At 46.5% G+C, this 22,110-nt stretch overlaps 2 protein-coding genes across 3 annotated transcripts; one reads left to right on the plus strand and one right to left on the minus strand.

The window, feature by feature from the left end:
• Positions 1 to 10,735: 10,735 nt before the first annotated feature.
• Positions 10,736 to 18,696, plus strand: LOC100382188 (Polynucleotidyl transferase ribonuclease H-like superfamily protein). 2 transcript variants are annotated; one of them, XM_008645601.4, is made up of 7 exons: positions 10,736 to 11,117; positions 11,211 to 11,295; positions 17,759 to 17,867; positions 17,974 to 18,062; positions 18,134 to 18,198; positions 18,284 to 18,362; positions 18,428 to 18,696. In XM_008645601.4, the coding sequence occupies exons 1-7, from the start codon at positions 10,846 to 10,848 to the stop codon at positions 18,593 to 18,595; spliced, it is 867 nt and encodes a 288-aa protein (XP_008643823.1). In that variant the 5' UTR covers positions 10,736 to 10,845; the 3' UTR covers positions 18,596 to 18,696. The 2 variants fall into 2 exon arrangements, with proteins under 2 accessions (XP_008643823.1, NP_001168418.1); NM_001174947.1 differs by having other exon boundaries at positions 10,817 to 11,117; positions 18,284 to 18,694.
• On the minus strand, positions 18,481 to 19,611 carry LOC100278096 (uncharacterized). Its single transcript, NM_001151487.2, has one exon. It carries the CDS (start codon positions 19,479 to 19,481, stop codon positions 18,705 to 18,707), a length of 777 nt encoding a protein of 258 aa, NP_001144959.2. The 5' UTR covers positions 19,482 to 19,611; the 3' UTR covers positions 18,481 to 18,704.
• Positions 19,612 to 22,110: the final 2,499 nt, after the last annotated feature.

Here is a 22,110-nt window from a genome sequence, read left to right on the forward strand (position 1 = left end):
ACTGCCGTGCGGACCCTTCTCTCCCCCGTCGGCGAGGCAAAAAGCTCCGCGGAGAAGAAATGAGTCCACAGGTCCCAGTGAGGGTCAATCCCCAAGTATCCTTCACAAACCGCCGCGAAGATGGCGGCTTGCAAGATGGAGTTAGGACTGAGGTTGTGCAGCTCCACCCCGTAGACATGCAGAATCGCCCGCATAAAACGGCTTGCCGGCACTCCGAACCCCCGCTCGTGAAAGGAGACGAAGCTCACGACATACCCCGGCGGCGGGGACGGGGCGGCTCCGCTCGGAGGGGCCATCCACTCCGGCTGCGGGTCACCGGAGAGAGGGCGAAGCAAACCCTCAGCAACAAGGGCCTCCAGGTCATCCGCTGTGATGGTGGAGAAAGGCCACGGGTCGCGCGGCGGAACAATGGTCACCCGGTCGGCCATCACCAAGCAGAAGAGGTGGCGGCGGGAAAGGCTGGGTGAGCAGTTTCCTTTCTCTGGCTATTCCCTCGGGTTGCGAAAACCTAAGAAGGAGGCAAGTAGCAGAGTAAAAAACCATCACCGGTCCCTCTCCCGAATATATAAAGGCCCAGGCGAGACCCATTCAACACTTCGCCCGAACCCGCCGCGGGATTCAAAACTCAAAGCGAAACGCCCGTTCCTCGAACGGCTCGCGCACGCGCAACGGCCGCCCCGTGAACACTCGTCCCATCGCATTAACTCTGCGGTAGGACGGGCGGCACCTTTGGCGGGCGAAGCAGGCGACGCTTCACCTCCGCCATAATGACCGCGTCAAAAAAGGTGCGCCACGTCATTCGATTTCGTATCCTTTCCCTCTTCCTCTTTCTCTCTCTTACAACAGGGACCGGGAAAGGGGATACCCCGAAAGGGATCCTTCTCCGTGAAGGAAACGGGCCCCGAGCCCCCCTACTGATCAGAGGTTCGAAGGCTGGCCCCTCGGAGGGGTTCAACAGCCGCCTCAGAGCGCTCGGGCTCCGCGCCCACTACTGGTCAGAGGTTCGAAGGCCGGCCCCTCAGAAGGGTTCAACGGCCGCCTCAGGCTACTCGGGCTCCGCGCCCACTACTGATCAGGGGTTCGTAGGCTGGCCCTCGAAGGGTTCACAGCCGCCTCAGACGTAGAGCGAGGGATGACCCTGGGTACGTTCGATACATAACCAAGGCTCGGGCTACGCTCCTGAGGTACCCTAGGACATTTCCGAGACCAACGGGAACGATTTTGTAACGGAATCCCATCAAAGGGAGGCATCGAGCCCTCGGACCCCGTCAAAAGGGGACCGGGTCCGGCAAATCACCCGCAGGTACTTTTGGAGCGCGCCTCCGGGCCACTAGCCGACTCCTAACAAATGGGGCACGGGCGTCCACTCGGATTACCCGTTAGCAGCTCACTGGAGACACCATGTTCGACGCCCTCCGAGGGCAACATGGCGCTTTCCCCCCCTCCTCCTTGCGGAAAGGTGACGCAGGGGCGTATGTAAAAAAGTCGAGTTTGTCCTTGACCGTCCTCTCGCTCTGTGCGGAGGCTCGGGGGCTGCTCTCGCGAACCCGGCTCCGGCCAAACCGTTGACAGCGTCAACATACCAGCCCGAGAACTTGGGACCCGGCCGTGCACCCGGGCTACGACCAGCTCGCATGAGGGAACAACTAGACCGGCCAAAGCATCACGAAACGCATTAAGACCTCGAAGGAGTCAAACCACTCCTCCGAGGCCTCGGGGGCTACACCCGGCGGGTGCGCTCGCGCGCACCCACCGGAACAAAACGCAACCGAGAAAGGCCGGTCCCCTTGCAAAAAAAGTGCGACAAAAGCCTCCAAGCGAGTATTAACACTCCCTTCGAGGCTCGGTAGCTACTGTCGGGGACCATAATTAGGGGTACCCCCAAGACTCCTAATCTCAGCTGGTAACCCCAATCAGCACAAAGCTGCAAAGGCCTGATGGGTGCGATTAAGTCAAGGCTCGGTCCACTCAAGGGACACGATCTCGCCTCGCCCAAGCCCAGCCTCGGGCAAGGGCAGCCGACCCCGGAGGATTTACGTCTCGCCCGAGGGCCCCCTCAAGCAATGGACACACCTTCGGCTCGCCCGAGGCCCAGCCTTCGCCAAGAAGCAACCTTGGCCAAATCGCCACGCCGACTGACCGTATCGCAGGAGCATTTAATGCAAGGATGGCCTGACACCTTATCCTGACGCTCGCTTGTCAGTCGACAGAGCCGAAGTGACCGCAGTCACTTCGCCGCTCCACTGACCGGCCTGACAAGAAGACAGCGCCGCTTGCGCCACTTCGACTGTTGTGCCACTCGACAGAGTGAGGCTGACAGCAGCCAAGTCCGGCCTCGGGCGCCATAGGAAGCTCCGCCTCGCCCGACCACAGGGCTCGGACTCGGCCTCGGCCCCAGAAGACGACGAACTCCGCCTCGCCCGACCCAGGGCTCGGACTCGGCCTCGGCCCTGGAAGACGACGAACTCCGCCTCGCCCGACCCAGGGCTCGGACTCGGCCCCGGAAGACGACGAACCCCGCCTCGCCCGACCCCAGGGCTCGGACTCGGCCTCGGCCCCGGAAGACGACGAACTCTGCCTCGCCTGACCCCAGGGCTTGGACTCGGCCTCGGCCCTGGAAGACGACGAACTCTGCCTTGCCCGACCCTAGGGCTCAGCCCTGGCCTCAGCCGACGGTCTCCGCCTCGCCCGACCCAGGGGCTCGGACTCGACCTCGACCTCGGAAGACAGACTCGACCTCGACCTCGGAGGAGCCTCCGCCTCGCCCGACCCAGGGCTCGGACCGACCACGTCGCAGGAGGGGCCATCATTGCCCTACCCCTAGCTAGCTCTGGCTACGGGGAACAAGACCGGTGTCCCATCTGGCTCGCCCCGGCAAAGCAAATAATGATGGCGCCCCGCGTGCTCCATGACGACGGCGGCTCTCAGCCCCCTTACGGAAGCAAGGAGACGTCAGTAAGGACTCGACAGCCCCGACAGTTGTCCTTCCACTAGGCTCCAGCGCTCCTCCGACGGCCACAACATCTCATGAACAGGGTGCCAAAACCTCTCCGGCTGCCACGACGGCATGTACTTAGGGCACTAGCTCCTCTCTGCTAGACACGTTAGCACACCGCTACATCTCCCATTGTACACCTGGACCCTCTCCTTACGCCTATAAAAGGAAGGTCCAGGGCCCTCTTACAGAGGGTTGGCCGCGCGGGGAGGACGGGACGGCGCGTGCAGGCCTCTCGCTCCCTCCCACGCGGATGCTTGTAACCCCCTACTGCAAGCGCACCCGACCTGGGCGCGGGACAAACACGAAGGCTGCGGGTTTCCCCTTTTACGTCTGTCTCCCTCCGGTTTTCCCCCCTTCGCGCTCCGTCTCGCGCCGACCCATCTGGGCTGGGGCACGCGGCGACAATTTACTCGTCGGTCCAGGGACCCCCCGGGGTCGAAACGCCGACAATAATGATCAAGAAAAGGAAGATGATCAAGAAGAACAGGGTCAAAGACCGCCTCACCCAAGAGTCCACCAAGCGATACAAAGAGATCACCCCGTGAACTCCATCCTCGACGATATTCATAAGGGGGTAACCACTCGATCACGCGTCGCTCATTTTTGTGAACATTACTCTTTTGTTTCCTCTATTGAGCCATACAGGGTGGAGGATGCATTAAGAGATTCAGATTATGTGTTGGCAATACAAGAGGAGCTCAACAACTTCACGAGGAATGAGGTATGACATCTTGTTCCATGTCCTAACCAAAATGTTGTAGGAACCAAGTGGGTATTCCGCAACAAGCAAGATGAGCATGGTGTGGTGACAAGGAACAAAGCCCGACTTGTGGCCAAGGGATATTCACAAGTTAAAGGTTTGGATTTCGGTGAAACCTATGCACCCGTAGCTAGGCTTGAGTCAATTCGCATATTACTTGCCTATGCTACTTACCATGGCTTTAAGCTTTATCAAATGGACGTGAAGAGTGCCTTTCTCAATGGACCAATCAAGGAAGAGGTCTATGTTGAGCAATCTCCCGGCTTTGAAGATAGTGAGTACCCTAATCATGTTTACAAACTCTCTAAGGCGCTTTATGGGCTCAAGCAAGCCCCAAGAGCATGGTATGAATGCCTAAGAGATTTCCTTATCACTAATGGCTTCAAAGTTGGCAAAGCCGATCCTACAATCTTTACTAAAACTATTGCAAATGATTTGTTTGTATGCCAAATTTACGTTGATGATATCATATTTGGATCTACTAACAAATCTACTTGTGAAGAGTTTAGTAGGATAATGATTCAAAAATTTGAGATGTCTATGATGGGGGAGTTGAAGTATTTCCTAGGATTTCAAGTGAAGTAACTCCAAGAGGGCACCTTCATCAGCCAAACCAAGTACATTCAAGATATACTTACCAAGTTTGGAATGAAGGATGCCAAGCCCATCAAGACACCCATGGGAACCAATGGGCATCTCGACCTTGACATGAGAGGTAAATCCATAGATCAAAAGGTATACCAGTCGATGATAGGATCTCTACTTTATTTATGTGCATCTCGACCGGATATTATGCTTTCCATATGCATGTGTGCAAGATTCCAAGTCGATCCTAAGGAACTTCACCTTAGGGTCGTGAAAAGAATCATGAGATATTTAGTTGGTCTTTGGTACCCCAAGGGATCCACTTTTGATTTAATTGGTTATTCAGATGCTGATTGGGTAGGGTGTAAAATTGATAGGAAGCTCACATCAGGGACTTGTCAGTTTCTAGGGAGATCACTGGTGTCTTAGGCTTCAAAAAAACAAAATTCAGTAGCTCTTTCTACCGCCGAAGTCGAGTATATTGCCGCAGGCCATTGTTGCGCGCAATTACTTTGGATGAGGCAAACCCTTAGGGACTATGGCTATACATTGAGCAAAGTCTCTCTCCTATGTGATAATGAGAGTGCAATCCGCATGGCGGATAATCTCGTTGAACACAGCCGCACTAAACATATAGCCATTCGGTATCACTTTTTGAGGGATCACCAACAAAGGAGGGATATCGAGATTGCTTATATTAGCACCAAAGAACAATTAGTCGATATCTTTACCAAACCATTAGATGAGAAAACCTTTACCAAACTTAGGAATGAGCTAAACATTCTTGATTCTCGGAACTGTGATTGATACTTTGCACACATAGCTCATTTATATACCTTTGATCATATTTCTTTTATGTCTACGACTAATATGTTTTCAAGTGTATTCCTATGCTAAGTCGTAGATTGAAAGGGGAAATGGAGTCTTCGGCGAAGACAAGGCTTCCACTCCACTCTATCATTATTATTTACCCTTCGCCGTCACTCCGCACCGCACTCCACTTTGGTATAATCTTCACTCTTATTACTAGTACCAATGGGGAGAAAGTAAAAAGGGCTCTCAAATGTCTCCGTTTTTGGCGATTAATGCCAAAGGGGGAGAAAGTATTAGCCCAAAGCAAAAGGACCGCACCACCACCAATTTTAAAGTTTTTAAAATAAGTTTTCAATTGGTTAGTATTTTTCAAATTGGTATCTAAAAATAATTAATCTTATTTCAATTGGTAAAACCCTCTTCAACACTAAGAGGAGAATTTCATTCAGGGGGAGTTTTGCTTTAGTCAAAGGAAAAGCATTTGAAATAGGGGGAGGAAATTGCGAATCTTGAAAATGCTTCTCGGAATATTATTCATATACCTTTGACTATTTGCAAAAAAATTATGAAAAGATTTTTCAAAAGAATTTGCAAAAATAAAACAAGTGGTGCAAATGTGGTCCAAAATGTTAAAATTATCATATCAAACCTATCTGCTTAGAAATGCTTTCATTTCAAAATAACTTATGCACATCTGTCAAAATGCAAACTAGTTACATTTCTACACTTTGTATTTGCTTTGATTTGTGTTGGCATCAATCACCAAAAAGGGGGAGATTGAAAGGGAAATAGTCTCAACATTTCCTATAATCGATTTTGGTGTTTGACGACCATCACAAACCTTGTGAACTAACCAGTTTGTCTAGTTGATCATTCCATAGGTGCATAAGTTCATCTACAACTATTCTAAATCGACTGTCTAGAATACCGTAGATTATTCCGGACAGGAGAAGCTTTTTGGAAAATCACCTAAGCACGGACCATCCGGGCCCTTGCGGCGGACCGTCCGCGACACTAGGGTGAGCCTCGGACAGAACCAATGCAAAAACACAAGTCTACACTACGGACCGTCCGATGGAAAAGCAAGCACCGTCCGAGACCAAGCACTGACTATCCTGCCTCAGGCGCGGACCGTCCGATCAGTGAAGAACCGAAAAACCCGAAGGTGACGAGTTCGGTAAAATGAATTATAGCGTCCTCGTGGACCGTCCGGGGTGCACGACCGGACCGTCCGCGACTGTCTTTATCTGACATTTGACGACACATTAAATGCTATATAGTCGTTGATATAGCCGTTAGTGTTGACCGTTGCAATTTCAGTCGTTGATGTGCAGGGGTAGACCGTCCGGACGAAGGGCGCGGACCGTCCACGGTCGGCAGAAAGGGAGCAACGGCTAGGAAGTGGTTGGGGCTATAAATTCAACCCCAACCACCTCCATTCACTTCACCCAAGCACTCCAATCTCTCACATTCAATACAAGAGCTAGCAATCCATTCCAAGACATAATCAAAGCTTCAAATCTCTCCAAGTTCCACAATTGAGACAAGTGATCATTAGTGATTAGTGACTTGAGAGAGAGAGAGTGATCCATGTGTTATTTGTCGCTCTTGTCGATTGGCTTTTGCAATCGTGCTTTCTTCTTCCCATTCTTGTTCTTCAAGCACTTGTAATCAAAGCAAGAGACACCAAGTTGTGGTGGTCCTTGTAAGGGGTCTAAGTGACCCGTTGGATTAAGGAGAAAGCTCACTTGGTCTAAGTGACCGTTTGAGAGAGGGAAAGGGTTGAAAGAGACCTGGTCTTTGTGACCACCTCAACGGGGACTAGGTTTGCAAGAACCGAACCTCGGTAAAAACAAATCACCGTGTCACTCGCTTTATTTCTTGGTTGATTTGTTTTCACCCTCTCTTTTGGACTCGGTTTTATTTCTAACGCTAACCTCGGCTTATAGTTGTGCTTTAAGTTTGTAAATTTTAGTTTCCGCCTATCCACCCCCCTCTAGGCGACTTTCAGTCCGGTAGTGTACTGAACTGGTCTGGTACCACCTAACACCTGACATCTAGTTCAGAACGGTAACTGAAAACGACAATCTGATAGAGGTCCAGTGTGTGCTAGACCTACTATAATGAGAGGTCCGATGCACCCGAATTTAGTGTACATTTTAAGAAAGTGTTCCAACGACTATTTGGGTGGGTGGGGGCTATAAATACACCCAAACAGACCATTCAATATACAAGAGTTGAGCAATAACTCCTACAAGCTAGAGCAACATCCACAACATCTCTAAAGTGATCCAAGTGCCACAAATTGCAATGTGCCATGAAGAGCAAGCAATTGAGTGATAATTGAGAGCACACTTGTGCTTGAGCTGAGAAGAGTGTGTGTTTGTGTCATTGTGTCTTGGTGCAAGACACCCATTGATTATAAAGCTAGCAAGAGCCTTCAACGTGTGAAGCACCTTGCGAAGACTTCGGTCTCTCGATTGAGAAAAGAGAAGGAAATGCAAGTTCGATCTTGGTGATCACTTGAGTGAGTAAAGTGTTGAGAGAAACACGTGCCTTAGTGGACTTTTCAACAGAGACATAGGTTTCTTTGTGAAACCAAACTCTAGTAAACAAATTGTCGTGTCTTTATTGTGTTCTTGCGATTGCACTTTTGTTTACTCCTTTCCTCCTTAAGTTCTCTTGGGACCGATCATCTTCATATCATCTTGTTGCTCTAAGTCTAATTTCCTATCATTCAAAAGAGCAATCACTCAAGAAGAATATCTACTTTTCACTTCGATTGTCTTAATCATGTTCGAGCCGCTAATCAGGATCAAGTTTTGTCTTTAAGTGATAAATTTCAGGTTTCACCTATTCACCCCCTCTGATGACTTTCAAGCTAGATGGGGACGCCATGCGCGTCGGATGGTGGCGCACTAGCCAAGAATGCGAGGTCGACAGAGACGCGAATGTGAGCTCGAGTGCTGGTCGATGCAGTCTAATTTTTTCGCGTGCTTCTTTTTTCTCTCTGTTTTCCCACGGTTCCATTGCTATGATGGAGGTGATGACAAGTGGGACCATGTATTTAAGGGCATTTGAGATTTTTTCTATCAAAGCTCCCTATTTCTATTGCTAGAGCAGGACCGCAAGTTAAATATATGAAAAGAAATTGAAACTTCATAGTAGAGTTGTTGTACGATACAGTTGATGAAGGAGAGCTAAAAACTTTAAAGAATGAGGAGTTAAAACACACCGATGGTGTTGTTGGAACACAACAACATATTAGGCCCTCTTTAAATGTTCTATAGGTAAAAGTTAGCTAAAAACATCCAAACAAACCAATTAATAGTTTAACAATTAGCTACTTTTAACCGGAGACATCCAAAAACCCTCGCTAATAGTCTAGTTAACTATCTACACCTTCATAGAAATCTCTACTACTTATTAAGGCGGTAAGGGGTAGGCTGCCATTCTGTGTTCTGCCATTCCCATTCCCCCTTCCCGCACTGTGTCTCATTGTTCTGTCATTCCCATTACCCCCTCCCCACACTGTCTTTCTCATCCCCCCTCCTCGCAAATCCCATTCCTATTCCCACGTGCATCCCACACCTAGCTAAAATTAAATTAAAAAAAACATAAATGTGGCCCCAATAGGATTTGAACCTGCAACCTCTCAAGCAAATGTGCTCGTAGCTACCACTACACCACATGTGTGTTTATGTCAATATCTGTTACAGTAAAAATATCTACTACATCTCTCCCAAAGCCCACCTGCTACCTTTGCACAATGTGTAGTAGTAGATAATTATCAACGAGATTCCTGAATTATATTTTTGGATGGAGGGAGTAGTATTTAAAGAAGAGCCTTGCATGCAATTTCTTTTGTTTGAATAATGTTTTCAACTTAAATTCTTTTTTATATGTGTGACATTTTATTCTCCGTAATATTTTTTCCATGGATCTGACTTGTGAGTCATTTTCATAAATCAACGCCAAAGATGAATCCATGTTTCTTACTTGGAAACCCTGAACAAACACCACTGGCAGGAGGGGCTTGCGTTGGCGTCGCTCATCGACGACGAGAAGAAGCTTGGCGACTGCCAGTTCGACCTTTGAAAGCAGTACTACGTGGCCACATGCGTCGCTGTGTTCGGCAAGCTCCGGCGCAGTCACCGCTTGGACACGGTCCAGAGTGGCTACACCGTGCTGTCCATCTTCAAATAGGGGGACCTCATGGTCGTCGCCAACGCCGGCGACTATCGGGTTGTTATGGGCACCACATCCGACAACGGCGCCGTCACATCGTCCAGCTCATCATCCACTTGAAGCTCAACCTCCCACGTAAGTCACTACTGATCGGCCATGAATTCTTGTGCGCTGGGACGACGGGCGTTGCTGACGTTGTGTGAGTGTCCTCGAACAAGATTTATGTAGAGGAGTAACACATCCGGTGGTGCAACGGCTAGGTGTACTACCTCGCTGATGAGCCCGGGGTGCACTTCGTTTGGCAACCCAGCCAAGAGTCATCGGTACTCGCCATGTCGTGCACGTTCGACGACTACTATATCAAGGACTATGACGTTATCTTGGCACCAGAGGTGATGCAGAGGAGGACCGACAACAATGATCACTCGCCATCGTCGGGGTAGCTTTTGTGCTGGCCTGCCTTTAATTCTCTTCGCAAACACATACACTTTTTGTTTAAGCAAGCGTGTATGGTGGTGCGTAACTGATGACTGACAATGTACGAGGGAACTTCTACCGACAGATGTGACACGTGCTCTTCAATGATGAGACCATGCAAATCGTGGTATATATCGAAGTCTGCATGATACTGATGGTTGCAATGTAGTAGTGAAACAACTAAATTAAAATAACAAAATTTATGTATGGCTATGATTACAAATGTATTATGACATATTTTTTTATAACAATATAAGACACATTTTGTATATAAGTTATTATGTTATTACATGTTCCCGTTGCAACGCACGGGTACTCAACTAGTTAGTTTAAAAACACAGAAAAACCCATCCAAACCCCCGCTAATAGTCTAGTTAACAATTAGCTCTTTTGAAACGCAGTAATTTTATAGGAATGATATATGAATTTTATAGAAATTAGTTTAAAACACAGAAAAACAAGATTCACAAAATATTCTTTGTTTTAAAAGAGCCCTAAGGCTGGCTCCAACAAGGCACCCTAAAGGGTTCTCTACCCTAAATATAGAGGACCAAACGGTCCTCTACGCTCTCTAGCAACGTCCTCTAAACGGTCCTTTAAATTTAGAGGACGCTGCTGGATTCTCTATACATAGAGTTTCTCTAAACGGTCCTCTATCCATTTGACTACTTTAAATAACCGGTTTAGCAAAACTAAAATATGTACAATACATTTGAGAGTATGATAAATACGTATGTACAAAAAATAAAATTAAAAAATGTCTTTAATATGGGTATTTGAGTATAGAGGACGTGATTTAGAGGACGTTGTTGGAGAGAAATGAGATATAGAGGATGAAATCTTTTAGAGTAGACTGTAAAGGACAGATATAAAGGATGAATATAGAGGACGTTGTTGGAGACAGCCTAAGGCACTAGTGCACTCAACAGTGCATTCAAACGGAGCCATATTAGAAAAACAAAGGACATAAAAACCCTCCCTCCCAACCCCCGCGTCAGTCCTTCCGCGCCGCAATCCTCCGTCCATGCCAGGTCCAACGCCGTCTTCCACGCCGCCGGCGGCAGCCGCAAACCCCAGCCACAACTCGAGGCGGAAGCGGAAGCCCAGGCCGAAAACAGCGCCCCCCTCTGCCCTAAATCCTAACTGGGCGCTGCTCCAGTCCAAGCTCCCCCACCGCCCCGCTGCGACCCACCTCGGCAAGCGCAAGCACGACGGTGCCACTCCGGCGCCCGCGGAGCCGTCTCCACCACCCACAGCGCAGGAGGTCAGACTCGAGCCAACCTCCGACGATACCAGGTGAGCATGCTCTGGCATCGAGACGCTTTGAATGTCGGTTTGAGATTTGTTTTTTGATTTCGTGATTTGGGAATGGTGTTTGGGGGTCGTCAGCTTGACTAAGGTGGTGGCGATTGATTGCGAGATGGTCGGGGTAGGATTTGATGGCGGTAAAAGCGCCCTCGGCAGGGTTACCTTGGTATGCACCATCTCTTACTTCAGTTTTCTTGTTTATTTACTTGCCTAGTAACTAGTCATGATTAGTTAGTCACCAATTTATGAATTGGAGTAGAGAGCGCTTGGGATTTGGAGTGATGACAGAGCAATAGGTCTGTGGTTGTTCGTTGTTGAATTGGAAGGTTGAAGGTTCAGGATGTGCCAAAAGCTGTTAATCATGAAGCAGCAATGTAATAGTCTGCGCCGTCCATGGAATGACATTGCTACTATTCCAACGTGGAGATGTTCTGAAGTTGAACTGGGCAATTCCATAGTTGGAGGTTGGTCATTTCAGATGTCTGGTTTAACAAATACTTCCCTGTCCCAATTATAAGCCATTTCAACTTTTTTAGAGAGTTAAAGCATCTCAAATTTGATAAAATTTATATAATAAAATAGTATCATTTATGATATCAAATAAGTATCATTAGATTTCTCATTAATTATATTTTCATAGTATATCTATTTGATGTCATAATTTTTGTAGTTTTCTATAATTTTGGTCAACCTTAAGATGATCTGACTCTCCAAAAAAGTTGAAATGCTTTATAATTTGAAACAAAGGAAGTAGGCAGTTTTGAAAAACTCTCGTGAGTCTGACCTAGATGGAATCACATTTTTGTGGTTTTGCGAAGTTTTTTTTGTCACAATCTTGCATTCGGCACTAATAGTATTTAGGTGTTCGTTTCAGTAACATGTTACTCCTTCGGTCCTTCCGTCCATAAATAATTGTCGTTCTTGCTTTTGAAAAGTCAAACATTTTCAACAAAGAGTCAAAGACAACACAACAACAAAGCCTTTTAGTACTAAGCAAGTTGGGTTAGGCTAGAGTTGAAACCTAACATAATCCACAAGTCAAGGTTTACAGTTCTGATATATGGATAGTTGTCTTCTATGCGCTCCTATTCAAGACTAAATCTTTGTGTATATTGTGCCTTTGGATCCTATTGCATATTGGCGTGTCTAGAGATCTCTGTTGGACATGTCAACACCATCTCAATCAGTGTTGTATACGCTTTTCTCAGTTAGTGCTACCTCTAGCCTATCACGTATATCATCCTTATATCATCGTTCGAGACTCAATTCCTTTTTGTATGACCACAAATCCAACACAACATACACATTTTTACAACACTTTTCTGTTTAACATGCCATTGTTTTGTAGGCCAATATTTTGCACCGTACAACATAGCCGGTTTAATCGGTGTCCTATAAAACTTACCTTTTAGCTTTGTGGTGCCCTCCTGTCACATAGAATGACAGATGCTTGACGATACTTTATCCACTCTGCTTTGATTCTATAGTTAACATCTTCATCAATATCACTGTCCCTCTGTAGCATTGATTCGAAATATTGAAAGGTATCCTTCCTAGGCACTACGTGATCTACCAAACTAACATTTCCTTCATGTGTTCATATATTTGGTTTTAGTTCTACTGAGTTTAAAATATTTTGACTCTGGAGTCTCCCACCACAACTCTAGTTTTTTATTTACTTCTACTCGACTTTCATCACTAGCACTATATCGTTCGTAAAAAGTATACACTAAGGGATATCCTTTTGTACGTCCCTTGTGACCTCATCTATCACCAAGGAAAACCGTAAGCATAGTTGTTAAGGCATCCCTAAGGCGTCGCTTAGGCGATACCTAAGCTCTAAAGCGTGCTCTAGTCGTAAGGCGTCCTAGTCGCCTTAGTTCGGAGCCTAAGACGTCCGCTTTGGACAGTAGGGTGTCGTCTCGGCGCCTTGGAGAGGTATATGGCGACGCTATGATGACACCTAGGAGAGGCCGACGACGGTGGCCCCTCCCCTCCATGACCGCGAGCGTTCCACACTGGGCCGGCGAGGTTCCCTAGACCCCCTCCCGTCTGTCGCGCCCCTCCCGCCCGCGATCGTTGCAGGCTACGCAGGCAGAGAGCAGCATTGGGGAGGGCAGTGCGGCGACGATGGCGGAGGGTGGCTGGGAGAGAGAGAGAGAAGCGGCTCAGAGAGACCGAGAGAGAGGGCTGGCGGAGGGGAGAAAGGGAGGTGGCTGGTGCTTGGGACTTGAGAGGGAGGCGGCGGGTGCTAGGAGACATGGCTGGGGTAGAGAGAGGGTTAGTTGGGCTTAACCTAATTTGAATGGGCCAACTGGGCTAAGTTGGGCTGGCTGGACTGTTCTTTTTCTTTTCTTTATTCTTTTTCTCTATTAATTTTTTTGTCCTAAACACTTTCTCAAATATTAATATTTTTCCATTTTTAAATATATTTAAGGCGTTGCCTCGCCTTACACTTTACCACTTAAAAGGTGAAAAGGGGGTTAGTCGCCTTACCTCGCCTTACCGCCTTAACAACTATGAACGTAAGGGCTCAAAGCTAACTTCTATTTTAATTGGGAAGTTATCCTTGTCTCCATCATTTGTTCAAACACTACTCATAATATTGTTGTACATGTCCTAAATGATTCTAATGTACTTCGTTGGAACTTTATGTTTGTCCAAAACCCATAACATTTCTTGATATTTTGTGATAAGTCTTCTCCAAGTCAATGAAAACCATGTGTAGATCCTTTTGCTCCATATACTGCTGCATACTTGTCTTATTAAGAAAATAGCTTCCATGGTTGATCTTTCAGGCATGAAACCAAACCGGTTCATAGAGATTCTCGTTATTCCTCTCCGACGATGCTCGATAACTCTCCTGTAGCTTTATAGTATGGTCATCAACGTAATTTCCTGGTAATTAGTACAACTTTAAATATCTCTCTTATTCTTGTAAATCAGTACCAACATACTAATTCTCAACTTGTCAGTCATTTTGTTCGTTCGAAAACATGAATGAACAACCTGGTTAGCCATACTATGGCTATGTCTCTAAGACATCTCCATGCCTCAATTCAGACAACATCAAGGCCCATCACATTATCCCTTTCATCCTTTCCATTGTCTCTCTAACATTAGATTCTCGAATCTTGTGCACAAAGTGTCTATTGATGTCATCAAAGGAGTCATCCAATTGAAAGGTTGTGTCCCAATTCTTCTCATTGAACAATTTTTCAAAATACTCTTGCAATTTATGTCTGATCTCATCCTTCTTCACCAAGAGGTGCTTCGTTTCGTCTTTAATGCACTTAATTTGGTTGAAGTCGCTTGTCTTCCTCTCACGGACCCTAGCCATCCTATATATGTGCTTCTCTTCTTTGTACCCAAAGTTGTTAAGGATCCTTGCACACCTTACCTTGATCCTTTACCACACTTACAACTCACTTTGCATACTTCTTTGATACCTTGTACTTCTCTATATTGTCCACACTCTTGTCATGGTACAAATGTCTATATCATTCATTCTTCTTAATAGCCCTTTAGACTTCCTCACTCTGTCACCAAGTATCTTTAGCTTCGTCTCCACTCCCTTTGGTTGCTCCACAAACCTTTGAGGACACCTTCCGAATGTCGGTTGTCATCTCCCACATGTTGTTTATGTTATTTTCTTCCTTCCAGTGCCCTCTTTGTTGGTTCTTTTTTTGAAGACTGTTGGCATTTCCCCTTTCAGTTTGCACCACTTTGTTCTCATAATCATGGCTTGTTTATCCCTACGGGCACGCATTTGAAAGCGAAAGACCGCCACCACAAACTTATGTTGAGTGAACACATTTCCTAGGTATCACCTTACAATCTAAGGATGTTAGTTTATCCTCTCTCCTTATGAGGACAATCAACCTAACTAGTGTTGGCCATTACTACACGTTACTAATTGAGATTTCGTCGAGGATTTTTTACAGTGAATTTATGGGGTAGGTCATGAGATCGAAAGTTGAAGGTAAAGACACAAGAGATATGAAGATTTTGACATGTTTAGTCTTTCGATGTGAGATAATACCCTACATCCTATATGGGGTGGATTTGTTGGTGTATGTTGTGACGTGAGATGCGACCTGCCGCTGAGGGCTCCCCTACCCCTTCTCTTATAGTCCAAGGAGGGGGTGGTTATATGGTGGATAGCGTGTTGGTTACCTAGTCCATCACGGTACCAACTCGGTTACCTAGTTCTACATGAATCTAACTCTATGATTACAAGTGTATCTTCCTTATCCGTTAGGATCTTTGCTTTATCCGTTAGAATCTTTGCCTTATTCGTTAGGATCTTGATGATATCTTCTATTCAGATAAGATCTTTGCCATGTTTGTGCTTCTGGAATCCTCTTGACGATAGACCTCCTAATGATGACCGAGTCTATGGGCTCTCGATCGAGCCCATGAGCCTATCCGTATATGCCTTCTTGTTGAGCTTGATCATATTAACTCTAGTATATATTATTGAAAGTATCCCTCACGTTTTATTTGGCTGAGTCATTGACTCAGGCAGATGAGACTCTTCTCTCGTATCTTCTTGAATGTCTTGAATTATTCGTGTCTGAGTTGTTTTGCCTTCTGTCCAAGTTCCCAACTCTGTCATGTAGTCCTCATGTTTCTAGACTCGACTTAATGTTCAGGACTCAGTCATTTTACTGGTCTGGCGCTTCCAATTATGCAACACTGCGTCACTTCTGCTTCTTTAGCCACTTCGTAAAAGCAAATACTCCATAGTGCCTCAGTTTCTACTAGCTATCGGAGTCTTGCCAGGACCCTGCAGTACCTTGTCTTCACCCGCCCCAACATCGCCTACGTCGTCCAGTAGGTGTGCCTCCATATGCATGCCCCGTGGGAGCCACGTCTCACCGCTATGAAGCGAATCCTTCATTGTTATTAAAACGTCGTTTAAACGAGAAAACGTGTTTAAAAGTTGGAACGTCCGAACGTTTTAGGTTTAGGGCGTAGAACGTCCGTTTCGAGCGTTTAAACAACGTTTAAGCGTCCAAATAGCGTTTTAGGGCGTTTTCGAGTACTGCGCTGTGGCTAACGGTGTCGCCGAGGTGACGGCTTCGTTAGCTGCTCCAGGAGCTGCACAGTCCACTGACGCGGAGCACTTTTGTCTATTGTGACAACGTCAGCGCCATGTACCTGTCCACCAACCCCGTCCAGCATCAGCGCACGAAACATGTTGAGCTCGATCTCCACTTTGTTCGCGAGCGGGTCGTCGTCGGAGATGTGCGGGTTCTTCATGTTCCGACCACTTCTCAATTCGTTGACTTCTTCACCAAGGGATTTCCTACGTCGGTGTTTGAGGAGTTACGGTCTAGTCTCAACATCTTTTGTGGCTAGAGTTTCGACTGCCGGGGGTGGGGGTAGACCGGTAGAGTAACTGTGTCTTGTATTGTCATGGGGTCTTGTGTAATGGGCTTAGGCCCAACAATTCTATTATAAATATAGCACCCAACCCTGTTAGGGTTTCCAGCCCACTAACACTTTGTCCTATTTAACACCATATCAGGTTTTGATATGTCACGTCGCTAAAAGGGTTATGCCCCAACAGATTTTTTTTCGAGTTTCATCTCCATTAGAATGGCTAGGTTCAACGTTGGCTTGTCAAGTCTATCACAACCCTCCTTTCCTAGGGGCAACATAGGCAGAGAAGAAAATAGTAATATTAATATATATGAAAATAGTAATATTTATAATATCATTGGATAGATCTTACATTTTCATAATAAACTTATTTGAAGATACAAATGTTGCTAATATTTTATATAAATCTAGTCAAATTTAAGAAAGTTTGACCAACACGTTTTCCATAGCAACAGTTAATAAGGGATGGAGGGAGTATTTATTCATATTTTGGTCAGTCACTACAGTAAAACAATTTATTATCCTATGGGCTGTTGGGTTTCTATGGTTTGTTATACTTACCTGATGTTAAATCCAGGTGTTTTGCTAACGAAGTGGGGGTATACTTGGTTTTATTTAGATAATGCCTAGCAACTACAATGTGATCCTCTTACCTTGTGCTGTTGTTTTGTCTGCTATAAACTAGTATGTATGTTTACTTGCGCTTTGAAAATGCTATATGATATTATGATTACTGTTTCAGTGTATAAACTTAGTGATCTGAAACCATATAAACATTAAAATGGTTAGTGGTTTGTTTATTCACATTATTTTCTAATCCTTGAATCTGGAAATAAAGTGAGTCTGACTTCATGTTAAGTTGTTAATGCTCAATCATCACCCTGTGTCTGAAGAAACATTGAGTAGAGTCAATAACATTTGTTTATAGGGTAAGTGCACAGAAAACATTGTGTAGTCCTTTGTAATGTCAAGAGTGGGCAAGGGTTTCCTTATTTTCTGGAGAGAGCTAGTGGGAAGAGCTAAACTTTCCTCCTCGAGCAAGAAAGTTTCTAGACCTGTAGCATGCTGAACACAGGAGCAAGACATGTCATAACTGCTTTTGTTATGCAGTTTTTTATAGCATTTGGCATACGATAAACACACTTGATGAAGTTTGTTTGAAATGTACAAACATTTGGATAATGTAAATGGGTTCCCTCATTTGAATTATCATCCTCTAATCTCAGTATGCTTGTTGTCAGGTTAATTCCTTTGGCAATATTGTATATGATGAATATGTTCGCGCCGTGGAGCGAATTGTGGACTACCGGACATGGATTAGTGGGATTAGACCTAAGCACATGAACAAAGGTAGATAGATACATCACTACATTATGGGTCATTCATTATATGGTATTTTGTTGCTGTCAAGGGTGGTGACCTTTGTGGGTTATGCAACTATCTTATGTCACTGTAGCCAAAGAATTCTGGGCTGTGCAGAAGGAAGTAGCTGAGCTGATTAAAGGAAGAATTCTTGTTGGTCATGCACTGCACAATGACCTCAAGGTTGGTGGCTTTAACTCCTTTCTGTATACACCCTGTGTGTGTTCTTGTGTAATTTAATTAGTATTTTCCAGGTGCTGCTACTAAGCCACCCAAAGAAGGACATCAGGGATACATCAGAATATGAGGTTTTCAGAAGGTTAGATGGTCTGGGCATCTGCTGTGACATGATTATTCTTGTGATTACCCAAAACTGTATTGACATGTGAATTTCAATTCACTAGGGAGAGAAAGAGGCGATCATTGAAGGATCTTGCTGCTGAAGTCCTTGGTGCTAAAATACAACAGAATGAACACTGCCCCGTACGCTCTACATTATATGCATGATTTGTGTTGTGTTGTTCTTAATACTTTCTGTACTCTTACAGATCGAGGATGCGAGAGCTGCGATGCTCATTTACAACAAGCACAAGAAAGCATGGGAGAAGAACATGAAGGAACAGTTCAGATTCAAAAAGAAGCTCAAGAAGCGAGGCAAGAAGAAAACTACTGAGTCCAATGGGAATGATCCCAATGTCCCCACTGTTCTTCTATGAAGATAAAGAAGTAACAAAGGGAGAACTTGTCCTAGTTTTGGAAACAATATCTGTAATGAAATTTTTGTAGTTCAACATTAATGAAAATTCAGGTTCTGCAATGATTGTCTCAAGTGAAAAAGGTAACAGGTGACAAGACCGGGTTGCTGAGCATTGGGTTCTGCGGACTGGTCTGCTGTCTCGTAGTCGTGGCGATGGTTGGCGTGAGAGCTTGCCGTTTCCTAACTGTGAATTGGTGTTGGTGCAGGGGCAGGGAGTTGGTGTCCAGCATGTGCAGGATGAGCACCATGAGCACGGAGCAGGCGAACATGGGTATGGGCCCGAAGACCCACATGAGCAGCGTGGTGGCCAGGTAGAGCGCCCGGAGGCCCATGGACCAGAAGTTGCCGCCCCGGATGACGGCGTGCTGCACGTAGGTCGCCGGCACGTCGGAGTCGAGGGTGGTGACGAGGAAGCTGGCCTGCACGTAGTACCTGGCGGAGTGGATGAAGCAGGTGAAGGAGGCGAGGAAGCAGACGAGGAGGGAGATGTACTTGACGGTGGCCGTGGACTGGCTGCGGTCGCCGTAGACGAGCTCCGTCATGAACATCTTGGTGGTGCTGCTGACCCAGGCGCCGATGAGGGAGCCCAGCGCGATGGACAGCGACGCCAGGTTGGTGGACGCCGAGATGTTGCTGGAGATGACGCTCAGCGCCAGCCCCGTCTCGTCGGGGGTCGCCTGCACCATGCGCCGCACCCAGGCGAGCTTGTTGTGGTTCTCGTAGCCGATCACGGTCGTGGCGGGATGCCGGAGAATGCGGTAGAGGAGTAGGAGGTGGTAGCTCAGCATCACCACCAGCCCGCATGGCACCAGCACCAGGTCCAGGGACCCCTTCTCCAGCTGCATCGTCTCGTCTCGTCTCTCTTCAGGCTTTCTGCTCCCTAGCTACTAGGCTTCATTTGCTATTGCTTTAGCATTTCGATGCTATTTCTTGGTTGGAGTTGGAGTTGATCTGTGCAGACTGAACTGCCCTCATGGCTTGTGGCTTGCGCTTTCATTTGGATTGCTAGTTACAGTGGGGCCAGCTAGCAATGATCATGATCTTGCTTATGAGTCTTGCTCAGGAGTTGTACGCGTAGCCGTGCGGTACCGATCGATGGTGTGGCTAGCTTGTGTCTTGGGGGCAAAGACTGCGAGCACGCACGGCAAGCAAAACTTGTGAGCTTGCTTCCAAGAAAGGCCTGGAGATCTTAAAAACCAATAAGATTTCATTTTTTGTCTTGAAGGCTCCTGTATATAATACCAAAGCGTGGATCTGTTTCATACGTTGCGGCCGCAATCTGCAGTTCTGAGTGGCCACCGTTCTAATGACATTACAATACAACAACGTGAAAAATAAACGATGTTGTCTCCTAGTGTTTCCGGGTTCAGCAGGCCACCAACCCGGCAACCCGTTACGTCGCCCCTGTGCTGTGTGTCAGTGTGTGTACCACCATGTGTTTGCTTGCACTCAACAGGCTTCAACCTATCTTACTAGTACACTGTACATCATATAATTGACTCCACCAGAATTACTCGAATTTATTATCTTTCTGACTACAGTTCCACTGTTTACTTGCCCGTGTACCTGCTAATTACAATTATTTTCATGATTTCATAAAAGTTGAAGACACGGATCGGGTGATTAAAAAAACGCGAATCCAGAATATAACGAAGAATTCATCCTCGCTGGTTCAGAACCCTCAATCGACATTTTTTAATTTATACTAGGTGAGGGCGCCTAGAGAGAGTGAATAGGTGATCCGACAAAATTAACACTAAAAACACAAACTTGGTCTAAAAATGAAGTTAGTGCAAACTAAAACCAAGTTTGAGTAAAGAGAAGATGAAAACAAGTACTCTTCACTTGATTGCTCTTTCAAGATATAGAATAGATTAAGAGCAATATTACAAGTGAATTTGAGAGACTTAGGAAGAGGGAGAAAAATCACAAGCAAATAAGCACACAAGACACAATGTTTTTCACATGGTTCAGTCAGGCCTAAAATGATTTCCTACTCCACGTTGTGGTGTCCCAATAGACAAGTGTTGCACTCAACCACTCTCAAGTGATCCAAAGATCGAACTTGAGTGCCATAGTTGAAAGTTCCCTTTATCCGAGAACAGGACCTGGATGTCACATAAAGGGGGGTGAATAGGAGAGTAAAAAATATTACTTTAAAAAACTGGAAGTTCTTACTCTACTCGAAGACTTGATCGTAGTGGAATGAAAGACCCTTCGAACAGATCGCAGCAGAATTGAAGTTCCTGTCTCAAAATACCCTGCACTTCATAGACAACTTATGCCACAAATAAGTATTGATTGCAAGTATAAAAGTAATAAAGACAGAGAGACATCACACAACACAAAGCAAAACACACATACACATGATTTATCTCGAGGTTCGGCCAAGCCTGAAATACTTGCCTAATCCTCATTGGAGTTAGCCACACCTTGGCTTGGAGTCCATTTCAACTCCTTCCTCCGTTTACTTAGATCTGTCCACTATGTTGATGATGGATACAACGACGCTGAGGCTGCTTACAGTATTCTTGATAGCACTTTGGCAGAGTAACGACGTTTAAGATCTTGCTCTTGCTCTCAACAGCACTTCCCCTCTCTCTAGAGGCTTATAAATGTGCCTCTACACAAACTAGAGAGATACACAAGTGAGAGAGAAAGAATATGATCACTTGATGTGTGAACTTGTTTGCTGCACTTCTCTACTCCAAATGGGCGCCTAGGGTCCCTTTTATAGCCCCAAATGAGCCCCTAGTTGTTGCCCCTTTCCTTATGAAGAAGATCTCAATCATGGGAAAAACTGCCACTTCTGCGGGGGCACCAAACTGTGAGCAGTCTCCGATGCTTTCCTTAAACGACTGCACCAACCATTGAGCTGGTAGAAGCCTTCGATCGCATGGCACACTGGACAAGGCACGAGGGACCTAAGTCACGACTCGCCAGAGGCCAACCTCGAGTGGGAGATGCAGTCACGACTCGCCCGAGGCAAACCCCGAGCGGGACATCGAGTCACAGCTCACCCGAGGCCAACCTCGAGCGGGAGACGCGGTCACGGCTCGCCCGAGAACTCCCACAATCATGAGTCGCCCGAGACCATCCTCGGGCGGCAGATACAGTCACAGCTCGCCCAAGACCTCCCACAGTCATGACTCGCCCGAGGCCAACACTGAGCAGGAGACATGGTATTGGCTCGCCTAAGACCAACCTCGGGCAGTAGACACAATTCCAACTCACCCAAGACCAACCTCGAGCGGGAGACACAATTCCGACTCACCTAAGGCCAACCGCCCGACGAAGTCACGACTCGCCTGAGGCCCATCACTCGACGCAGTCACGACTCGCTCGAGCGCAGTCCTAATTCACCTGAGCACAATCATGATTCGCCCGAGCTCATCTCTAACTCGCCCAAAGGCGTCTCGGGTGACTGTCCGGTGAGGCCCTGTCGGGTACCGTAATTGGGGGTACACCCAATGC

This window comes from Zea mays, chromosome 1 (assembly GCF_902167145.1).
Source record: "Zea mays cultivar B73 chromosome 1, Zm-B73-REFERENCE-NAM-5.0, whole genome shotgun sequence".
Lineage (NCBI taxonomy): Eukaryota > Viridiplantae > Streptophyta > Magnoliopsida > Poales > Poaceae > Zea > Zea mays.